This window comes from Pezoporus occidentalis, unplaced genomic scaffold (assembly GCF_034315485.1).
Source record: "Pezoporus occidentalis ecotype Australia unplaced genomic scaffold, CSIRO_AGI_Poc_V1 ctg21, whole genome shotgun sequence".
In the NCBI taxonomy this organism is placed as follows: domain Eukaryota; kingdom Metazoa; phylum Chordata; class Aves; order Psittaciformes; family Psittacidae; genus Pezoporus; species Pezoporus occidentalis.
The window spans coordinates 481928-493963 of record NW_026913964.1 but is presented as its reverse complement, the minus strand read 5'-3'; the positions used below and the strand labels follow the sequence as shown (position 1 = coordinate 493963).

The following is a 12036-nucleotide window of genomic DNA, read 5'->3' as shown; positions in this document are numbered from 1 at the left end:
AGTTAATTGTCTACCCCATACTATTGGCCTTTAAGAAGGGCAACTCTTAAAAGAGGTGAAAAGGCTGATACTGAAAATAGAGGATGCAAGAAGAGATTTCACAACAGAGATGGTTTGATACTAGATATAAGTAAACACACTGCAATACCTTGTTGCTACTGGGATTCTTAGAGAGGTGGCAGATATCCCACTCCTAGAAACATTCCAGGTCAGGTTGGATGGGGCTCTGAACAACCTGCTGTAGTTGAAGATGTCCCTGCTTGTTGCAGGGGGGGGTTGGACCTTTAAAGATCCCTTCCAACCCAAACTATTCTGTCACTGTGTGATTATAAAACTGTCAGACAGTGAAAGACAGTTGCGTCTAATAAATGTGCATCTAAAAAGGATGAAGACATTTGGTTGTCAGAACTGTGGAAGATTTTCCCCAATTCCCAAATTACTATCTTTCAGGTTAAATTAAATGCTGGCAGTATAAAATATACAGACAGGGGAAGCTATATTGGGCACAAATACCAAGACTGGATTTTAAATCCCTAATAATGAGGAGGATGAGTTACAAGTGATCTTACAGCACCACTTAACCAGTTAAGATCAGAGGAAATGAAGAGTACATAGACAGACCAAGTAGGAATTGCTCCTAAATTTGAGCAATTCAGTGACTCTGGCCTCTTCAGGAACCTGCTTAGTAAGGTTCCATGGGATATAGCCATAGAAGGCAGGGCGGCTCAAGACTGTTGGCTGATATTCAAAGATCACCTGCTACAAGCTCAGGAGTGTTGTACCTCAACTAGAATGAAGTGCAGCAGGAGGGCCAGGAGACCTCCTTGGATGGATAAGGAGATGCTGAGAAAACTTCGAAGGAAAAAAGAGGCTTATAAAACGTGGAAGCAAGGACAGGCTGCCTGGGAAGAGTACAGGGATGTTGTCTGGAAAGCTAGGGACCAGGTTAGGAAAGCTAAGGCTCAGTTAGAATTAAACTCGGCTAGGAATGTGAAAGATAAGAGGAAAAGATTCTATAATTACATTGCAAATAAAAGACAGACTAGGGATGACGCGGGCATTCTCCGGATGCTATCAGGAGAACTGGCTACCCTGGATTTGGAGAAGGCTGAGGTTCTGAATGACTTCTTTGCCTCAAGACTTCACTGGCAAAGGCTCTGACCACACCACCCAGGTCTTGGAAGGAAGACACAGGGACTGTGAGAATGAAGACCTTGGGCCCACTGTAGGAGAGGATCTGGTTCGAGACCATCTCAATAACCTGAACATGCACAAGTCCATGGGACCTGATGAGATCCATCCGCGGGTCCTGAAGGAGCTGGCAAATGAAGTTGCTAAGCCACTGTCCATCATATTTGAAAAATTGTGGCAGTCAGGTGAAGTTCCCGATGACTGGAGAAAGGGAAATATAACCCCCATTTTCAAGAAGGGGAAAATGGATGACACAGGCAATTACAGACCAGTCAGTCTCACCTCTGCGCCTGGCAAAATTTTTGAGCAGATTCTCCTGGAAGGCATGCTAAGGCACATGAAAAACAACAAGGTGCTTAGTGACAGCCAGCATGGCTTCACTAAGGGGAAATTCTGCCTGACCAGTTTGGTGGCCTTCTACGATGGGGCTACAGAACTGATGGACAGGGGTAGAGCAGTTGATGTCATCTACCTGGACTTGTGCAAAGCGTTCGACACTGTCCCACACAACATCCTTGTCTCTAAATTGGAGAGACATCAATTTGATGGATGGACCACTTGGTGGATAAAGAACTGGCTGGATGGCTGCACACAAAGTGCTGTGGTCAATGGCTCAATGTCCAGCTGGAGACCAGTAACGAGTGGTGTCCCTCAGGGATTGGTGTTGGGACCGGTCTTGTTCAACATCTTTGTCAGTGACATGGACAGTGGGATTGACACGCTTGTGAGGTGGGCTGATGCCAACCTTATGAAGTTTAACTATGCCAACTGCAAGGTCCTACACCTGGGTCAGAGCAATCCCAGACACAGCTACAGGTTGGGCAGAGAAGAGATTCAGAGCAGCCCTGCACAGAAGGACTTGGGGGTGTTGGTCAATAAGAAAATGAACATGAACTGGCTTCAGTGTGCGCTCACAGCCCAGAAAGCCAACTGTATCCTGGACTGCATCAAAAGGAGCGTGACCAGCAGGTTGAAGGAGGTGATCCTGCCCCTCTGCTCTTGTGAGACCTCACTTGGAGTACTGTGTGCAGTTCTGGTGTCCTCAACATAAAAAGGACATGGAACTGTTGGAACAAGTCCAGAGGAGGGCCACAAGGATGATCAGGGGACTGGAGCACCTCCCGTACAAAGACAGGCTGAGAAAGTTGGGGCTGTTCAGCCTGGAGAAGAGAAGGCTGCGTGGAGACCTCATAGCAGCCTTCCAGCATCTGAAGGGGCTTATAAGGATGCTGGGGAGGGACTCTTCATTAGGGACTGTAGTGATAGGACAAGGGGTAACGGGTTAAAAGTTAAACAGGGGAAGTTTAGATTGGATATAAGGAAGAAGTTCTTTACTGTGAGGGTGGTGAGGCACTGGAATGGGTTGCCCAGGGAAGTTGTGAATGCTTCATCCCTGGTGGTGTTCAAGGCCAGGCTGGACAGAGCCTTAGGTGACATTGTTTAGTGTGAGGTGTCCGTGTCCATGGCAGGGGGGTTGGAACTAGATGATCTTAAGGTCCTTTCCACCCTAACTATTCTATGATTCTATGATTCTAAAATCTTTCAACTTACATAAATGCATACTTACCTGTAATGTACACTGAGACAAGCATCAGAGACAAGAGATTTCTGTAACTCTTGGTAATGGTCTCTCCCTGCTATATAAAAATAATCAGCTGTGCTTTTCTGAAAGATTCACGTTTTGATTTCTTAGCAACGATTTTCATGTGAGATACTTGTCCAGTGAAACGTATTTCAGGCCTGACTGCCATCCCCATCCAATGTAACTGAACCTTTGCAAACTAAAGTGGCAACTGAAAAGAGTTCCCTTAAATAACCCTCCCGTGCAGCCAACTGAACCACTGCAGACATGCTGAGCCACATGGCTGCCTGCCAAGCACAGCACAGCAACTGAAGTTGAGAGTGATTTTCAGACCCAGTGTGCTTTATACATCAAAATTCCTCCATGATGTCCAAAACCAAGAATCTCTAAAGACTAGCTTTCAAAGCCAAACAATGTAGTACTACCGACAAGCTGTCCACTTCCCACATGTTCAGTTGCAAGGAGATGTTTAGGAAACGTGTTTCAGAAATGAATCCGAGAAATATGCCAGTCATACAGAGCCCTCATGTTTACTATTTTGAGAGCAAGTTTTCATTTGGTGGTCACTGTGTCTCCAACTGGACAGTGCATTGAAGACCAATAAAACAAACCTTATAATTTACTCCTCTTCAGTTAACTCAAAAAACTTTGGAACTGCTTGGCACAAAGTGATTTTTCAAGAGGATACCAAAGAATTAAATATGAAGGAATACAGATCCCAGTCCTTTCATACAAACACAGAAAAGAAACTAAAACACCACTGACAAGCAGGTAATCTATTTTTTTTTCCCTGAGAAATGATGAAATGAGTGTTGCTCAGAAGGCAGGAGAAGATTATAGACTGAGAGAAACCTTGAAAACTAAAATAAGAATATAGAAGTAGGACATCTTAGGTTTGGTAGTTTTTTTTTTGTGTATGTTTATTTTTTCATATTTAAAAATATTTAAACCAAAAGGTATATTGAGAATAATTCTTTAATTTTTTCTTAAAGCACCCTAAAATGTGTTCTACTCCTGTTTTCAGTGGTGTGTCTTCACATTACTCATGCACCGAGTAATATGAAAGTTTTGTAGAAGTAGTAGGATTACCTTATTTTTGTATATCTGCATAAGAAAATTGGAAATTACCAGAGGCTAAGAGGTTGCTGGGTTTTTTTTTAAATATTTTTTAAATGGAAACCTCCTAGTATCAGGAATCCTCTTGTCATTTCATGATGAAAAAGGGAGGACAAAAAGTAATTTTCTTTTCCTTCGTGACCTCAGCACTTTTAAAACTTTATCTGGAAGTCACTTGATAGCATTTGCATTATGCTTCTCTACAGTCCATTCCATTTAGTTGAAGTCTGTTGCTTGACCAATCTTACCACTAGCACTTGTAAAACCAGGCTCCTATATCACAGATTTTTCTCAAAACTATTTTTGTCTAGTTTTGGTAATCACCCAACAGCTCACAATAGTAATTTCAGAGCCTCTGATTAACTGACACTCAGCAGATAACTTTGATGGATAATTTCTAAAGATATGACTCAGACTTCTCTTCTAAAGGCTGCTTTAGCTTATGTTATTTCATTAATTCTTTTCTGATGTACTTCTCTCCCCTGAAGCACTATTTTCTGCTGTAGTTCAGTGTTAATGTACAGATTAAAAACATCAGAATTTCTATTTGCTGAATTTAGTTGCACATTATATTTACTTTACTGTGTACTGGGCCATGCCCAAAAATATTTGCAGAATAGTAAGTTAATAAATGTAACTCACTTTTTGTATTCAAAGTAGTGTTCAGCAATTTGTTCATCCCAGACAATTTTTGGTTTGTGCTCCTTCAAGGTTTCAATGTACCTACAAATTAAAAACACAGATATGACATTAACTTTTCTGAAAAGTAGTTACGAAATTACACTGCAGAAATTTCTGGGAAACAAACAAAAAACCCCAGTTTTACAATGTTCAGATGTTGGATACTGCATCAAAAGTATCTTCTTGCTGACAACTTCCTCAGTCACTCTATACAATTTGCCATGTTCATATTTGTAGGTTGATGTGCTTTTTTAAAAAAAGGAATGAATTAATTGATGTCCATCAACCGACAAATCTATAAAGGCACACGAAAGCAGTGCTTCGATATTTCTACACTCTGATTCCTATATGCCAAAAGCACAGGAACTGTAGTCATCCCTAGGCTGTAACTAATTATGTCCTCCAGGGCTAATCAATGCAATTCTTGATCATAAATAACTATAATGTGATCAGAAAAGTTCTTCCATAAAAAGGGCTTAGTTACTCTTCTAAAACAAAATTAAAAAAGAGCTCATTTTCACGGAAAAGTTACTGCTAACTTTTACTTAGCAGTAACTAAGCAGTAACCAAGTTATTACTAAGGACTGCATATGAATATTCTCCACCATTAGTTTATTCGCATTACTCTCTTGCAATGACATTTTGAATATGGAATTAACTACTTCATACCTACTTGACACAAAATGAGGACAGAATAATATTTGTACCAAAAAAACTGTACAGGGAACTGCTGTGAAATAGTTAGTATGCTGTAAATTCATGTTCTTGGTTAGCTCACAGTATTGTCTCAGTGTAGAGACAGCGTCTCCTTGTGCTTGCATTTATGACAGCACAATGGAAACCAGCTGCTAGCTGCCTCATGTAAGAAGACCATAAAACAGCAAGCTACTGCCAGTGGTAGTGGTCACACAGATGTCACAGGAAGTCTCTATCACATATTCCTCTGTCTCCTCTGCATCTTTTTAATGTGCATCTTTGGCCACCAAGAAGGCTGAACTTAAATCTGCTGACAACTTTCCTGACTAAACATTAGGGGGGTTATCTGGCCACAGGCCAAGCACATTCAGTTTCTTTTTTCCTTGGGGATTGTATCAGGAACTTGAATTCCAAGTCCCACTATCAGTACTTTATCATGATTATATAAAGCTATCACAGGCAAACACAGTGATCATAAGTTACTAATAATTTTTTTATTATTTTTGCAAAAATATCAAAACCACCATTTCCACAATACAGAATCATAGAATAAACTAGGTTAGAAAAGACCTTATCAAGTTCTTTTCATCAAAAGATGAAAAGATCATCAAGTTCAACCATTCCCCAGCATTGTCAAGGCCACAAATGGAAAGGTACTGTCGTATCTTTCAAACACAATGCTGTACATGAATATGTCTTATTCTTGCAGTAATTTCTTTCCTCAGGACAGGATTTGCATGGAAAAATTTGCCTTCAAATTATCTTACTCTTAAATAAGAAATTTCCATCTCCTATGTAAAATGTTTTAACTGATTTACACTAACCATTACCCTGACTCCATCAGTGCTGAAATTCCACCCCACTATATGCTTCAAAAAACAGCAAAAAAGTTTGCATTTCTCAGTTTGAAAAGATTTAGTCTCTCCTTTGGTATTAATCTAAACATAATTATAATATTCAGGATTGCAGGGAATATCTTTTCTCTTCTGCTGTGGCTTGCTCATTCATATATTGGTAAATTGCTGCCTACTGCCAGCAGTTTCAGAAAAGATTTTCATTTTGCATTTAAGTCAAATGAACCCAAGCCAGGCATGCTATTTAAGTATCTACATGGTAGCAGCTATTGCACTCTTCCTCAATATGCACATGCCCTGGGAAAATGCACCTTTTCAAATAATGCAGTTAAAACCTTGGGACCCGCCCATCCCTTTTTAAGGTATAAAAAATTTTCAGTTGCCCCACTAGTGAAATATGCAAAGAGACCTAGTTTTGTATATTTAAAATTTAAGGATAGCTTTTAACACCTTTGTCTCATTCCAAAATGGTGACTTCAGTAATGACAGGAGACAACACTCAAGTAGAATACAGGATCAAGATGTTATAAAAATTACCAGCCAAGACATCCTGGCATGCAGTTTTCATAGAAGCACTGAATCAGCTGGGTTGGAAAAGACCTTTAAGATCGTCAAGTCAACTGTTCCCCCAGGGCTGACAAGTCCACCAATAAACCATGTCACTGACGGCATCTACATGATTTTTGAACACTTCAAGGGATGGTGATTCCACCATTTCCCTGGGAGGAAGCCTGTTCCAGTACCTGATCACCCTGTCTGTGAAGAAATTTTTCCTAATATCCAATCTTAATCTCCCTTGGTGCAGCTTGAGGCTGTTACCTCTTGTCCTATTACCTGTTACTTGGGAGAAGAGATGTATGGCTTTAGATGGGAAATCATGTGCTAAAAGTCCCAATACAACTAAAGAGTCTTCAACATACATATGAGCAAGCTTTAAAATTAGAAATGCAACCTGAAGCAATTATAGCCTATTACATATAAGGTATATTATTGTTTTAAAAAGCTGTTCAGGAATGTGCTGTGCTTAATGAAAACCCATCCTGACCGGGCATAGAGAATTTATTTCCCTTTTTCCTTCCTCCTCTAGGCATTTATCACAATGGTATGTAAGACCAATATGAACAAGTTAGTTTAGTCTTCAAATCACATCTATTTTCCATCACACTGAAGCAGACAAGCATGGAATATCAGTATGGCTATGGAACGAGAGATCTAGATTCATTTCCAGGCTCTCAGAGAGGGAAAAAGGATTGGCACAGACTCCCAGTGCTGTTTCAGTATGATTATACCAGAAGATGCTATAATGCAATGCCAGAATTTGCTTTGAGCAGGGAAATGATTGCTTACTCTTACCATATTAAGGTAGTTTTCACCATAACGCAGGATAAGAATCATCTCAACACTAAAGATTTTGGCATATGAATTCCCACTAGAGGCTAGAAGTAGTAAATGAAAGCTTGATAAATTGTATTAGATAATAAAGAAACAACTGTCCTGTCAAAATTAAAAATATATAACGTGTAAGTTGTGTAACAAGCACATACATACTAAGTGGAAGAGAAGCAGCTTAGTCACAGAAAAGTTATCGTTACAGAATTCTGAAATATGTGAAAGTGCAGCCAGGCTTCTACAAGAATGACTATGTCTGAAGGAGAATTCAATGTATGCGTTGTTGAGAAGCTAATAGATGATTCTTTCTGCAGTCAGGTTCAAGCCACCACACTGACATTACTGCAGCTTAATGTATATCTTTCACAGAAGAAACACAGGTCCTAGTAAATTTTTATAAGGCAATGTATTATGTAATGGCAGTGATATTAGTCCTTCCTAGACCATACAGCATAAAGGGTTAAATTCTGCTCCAGCTCACTCAACAATCTGGCCTCCTGCAGAATCAGAGACAAGACACAGTTTCTCTGTTTAAAACTACTTCTCAAGATGATGAAAAGTAATGCTTGTTTACCCCTACCGGCTTCTTTTAAGAATCAGCAGGTTCATCCTCCTAAAACAAAAAACGGACCAAACAAAAAAAAAAACAACAAAAAAATCTTTGAAAGTAAAACTGCTAGTTTTTAAGGGTACATTTTCTGAAATGCTTAATTAATCTTCAGCTGAGGTGGAAGCATTTTCAAATACATTAAGTACAATACTGTGCTCCATTATTGCAAGAATTGACATAAAAGGCTATACATATGAAAAAATGAGGCTGTGTATCTTTGGATGTGAGGCTGAACAAAGTTCAGATACACTAATAAATCTCCACTTCCAAGTAGCCCCAGCAGAGTGCTCATATTACTTAGATGACAATCACATCAGGCCTAAAATTTCCACTAAAATTATTGCTGCCTACTCTTCCTTGGCCTCATGACTAGTGGCTTTTCAGTAAAACATGACCTGTGAAAGCAAAGTTGATAAAAAATACTAAACTATAAAAGTGATCCAGTTGTTGAACAGCCCTCTCCCTTCAAAGCAGTGGGAATATCCATATTCTTGAACTCTCTTGAAAGCAGCCTCCACTACCCTTGCCCTACACTTCAGTATGTAAGACATGCTGCATTTTCAAACGACTGGAAGAACAGTCCAAGAAGCAAGAAAGCAGTATTCACCACTGCCTTGTGCAGCTCTGCTGCAGATCCTTGAGACCCAAGCATCCTGTTGAATACAATAAATCAAGGGCCTTTGAGAATGGTCTTAATGTCAGCCCAACAAACAAATTAATGATATTATTTCTTCCATCAAGACCACTCCTATACTCCCAGCTATTAGAGTGCTAAGACTATAATTTTCAATGCTGCTATGACAAACATGGACAAAATACCCACTAATTACTTGTACCTATTTCTGTTCACTCAAAAAGTATATATTAAACGCTTTCAAAATGCAAGAATACTTACTAAAATAATGGTATCTAAGTAATTCCTTACAAAAAATATTCGATTTTGTAAGAGCAATTGTGATAAGCTATCTAAAAGAAGCTATGAAAGTACAGTTGCTCAAGCTTTATGTATTTTACTGTGGTGCTCTGGTTTGCTGATAAATGGTCTCTTAAAACTAATGCACTCAAAACCTATTTCAGGTTACATTCCTAAGTGGAAGCACATTGCATTATTCCTACAAAGAAAAACACACAGCCTCTCCCCACAATAATTCCAAACTAAAATCTACAGAATTCAGAATAAAAATGGAACAGGAGAAATTGTAAGTCATGACTTTTAGAGGCAGCAAAGACCAAAATCCAGGAAGGTTTGGTCTTAGATCTGAGCTTAATCTGCCAAATTCTCATTGCTGATAAATCTGACTAAGACTTCTGAGTTATCACACACATAATTTTTGAAAATAGCTGTCAATTAAACTTTGTTATTTCAACCTAGCACTCACAAAGCAGAAAAAATGTTTCAAAGCTACTCTGAGTCTTTATCACCTGTCCTGTCAGAAGTTCAATCTCTGAAGACCTGGTGTTCAACCTCTGAACACCAAACACTTCCTACGAGATAAAAGAAACACAGTTCAGGGATAGTTTTTTAGCATGTAGTAGTCATAGCTGCACATAATAAATTTAAATGATCACAATACAGCAGATAGTTTCACCTTCATATGAACAAAATCATAAATTCAATCCCTGATAGAGGACTGTAACTAAAGAAAACAACTACATTAAAGGAAAATCTATGGCGGAGCAAAACCTCCAGTGTCCTATGAAGCTATGAATACTCTTTTGGAATCAAGTGAAGAACAAAGAACATTTCTGATGATAATTTTAAGTTCATTTTTCATACCTAGCAAAGGGATTTTTCACCTCTCAAATGATCATGCTTTAGTCATAGTTATATATATTTATTCTGGATTTACACCAATAGAACTAATACAAGACTTTCAGCCTTTTTTTTTAAAAGATAGAATGATGACAAATTCATGCATATGACTACTAATCTCTCATAAAAAATGCAGATCTCAAAGGGTTAGTACATTTTTAACATGCCTTAGAATAACCCGGATGGCATATAATTTCTCCATTTTTGGTATGACTTGAATTGAAGATGGGCTATGCAGTAATAAACTATATCCTATCCAATGAGAGTGGAGATTTATGCCCTTTTAAGAAACTTGCCTTCAATTGGGCAGTAAATACTTGAGGACATGGATTTTAAATCTCTTGATATTTAGTTAAACTAATACATATTCATGTGGCAGCCTTCAGTTTTAAAGAAAAGCCTGGTACTTTTCATCATGAAGGAATAGCTGAAAGTCTTCCATATCTTTGCTGTAACTCCAACAAATATTTGCATATTTTTATCTGTTTAGTTTTCACTGAACAAACGTATCTGTGCCAGCTGCTAAAATTTGATAAAGTGAAGACTAAATTTTAAAGCAAAAACCGGTATGCATATATTTATTCGAAATGACTTCCAGAAGAGCTGTTACTTAAATCAAATTGCAACACTTGGAATGCAAATCCAGGGACAAATTGATGGCCCCCACATTTTTTTCCCTTTGAATTAACCAGAAATTTCAAAATGCAACACTATTTCACTTCTAAACAGGTATGTATATAATTATATTTTAAAAGTCTTTAATTTAAACAGCACTACTTTTCACATTAACCATAACTACAGCTCTCTGTCAGGTGTACAGCACTTCATGCACAAAGAATCTTTGGTTTGGTGAAGAAATTGTTTTACTAAGGGGAATTATACTCACAGCATATGTGGAATCTGATGACATTCTAAAATTTTGCTAAAAACTGGTAAGTTAGAAAATAAACCATTTTGCTGGGTTTAAATGACAGAAGTTTGCTTTTTGCAATTATTTGAGCAAATTTAGACAGCAAGTGTTCACAATTTATCCTAGTACACTGCTAAAGATAAAAGAGTAGGACATGCATGTATCTGAAGTAGTTCCATATGCAAATATCTTAAATTGTAGGAACACTTGCAAAATACCATCACTTTGCATTCCCTACACAAGTCATCCAACACAGAGTAATCACCAGTATAGCTGCGTAATTAATAAAAGAAAAATGTCCAAAATGTCCTTTGAACACTTACTAACTGTAAATCTAAACAAGTTAATGAACACTATGATATGCATGTAACAGAAGATGAACCCAGAAAGCCCAAAGCAAAATTAGAGAGCAAAAATCCAGCAAGGCGCCAATCACTAAAAGCACCGAAGAGACGAGACTGATACAACATGGAATGAAGAAATATCTTTGTTTTTTTTTTTTAATGTATATACAAAAGCATAATTTAGCAACAACTTTTGGGGAAAAAAGTTATAGTTTTCCTTTTTTTCTTTCAATTTCATCACTGCTTGTTTCAAAGGTTCAAGAAAAGCATTTGTTCATTTTAATTTTAAAAACCGGTTCCACTGAATTAAGTCTGGCAAGATACTGAATAGGTCAACTTTTCTACCTTAAGGCAGGCCTGAGGGGAGAAGCAAAGCTTTACTTTCCATTGCAAAGAGCCATTTCAAAACCATATGGCAAAGGTGTCACCTGGGAATAACCCCCTGTGCCCCACCTATCTAATTATCACAAGCTCCTGCTACAGTTGTATTCGCAGAGATGAGCTATTAATCACCTTGTTAAGTAAAGAAAACATAAAAAGAGGATGATAGCAAAGCTAGAAGATGAAGAGAAACAGATGGAACTGTCAACTGCAAAATTTCACAATGCAAAAGCAGGAATAACATGGAGAACAGTATTTGGAATAGAGAAAAAAGTTCCAACTGCAGTCACTGAAAGACTTAATGGCCAATGTTTGGGATTAATAAGGCTTTTGCTGGGTATTATTTTAATTGTGTTTACTTTTACATAAGGTGGAGGGCTATAATCTGTTCCTCTTTAATTTGCCATTCTAGCTATTGCAATAAACCTCTGTACTGTTTTACACACATTGTATCATACAATGTAGCTAT

At 38.2% G+C, this 12036-nt stretch overlaps 1 protein-coding gene across 5 annotated transcripts in view; it reads right to left on the bottom strand.

The window, feature by feature from the left end:
* The window catches only part of CHID1 (chitinase domain containing 1), a 125542-nt gene that overhangs the window by 3908 nt on the left and 109598 nt on the right, over positions 1–12036 (bottom strand). For all 5 annotated transcript variants that reach the window (XM_062619094.1, XM_062619095.1, XM_062619096.1 and 2 more), the window contains one exon: positions 4532–4612. In XM_062619094.1, coding sequence (XP_062475078.1) covers positions 4532–4612 — 81 coding nt within the window. The remainder of the gene's footprint in view (positions 1–4531; positions 4613–12036) is intronic.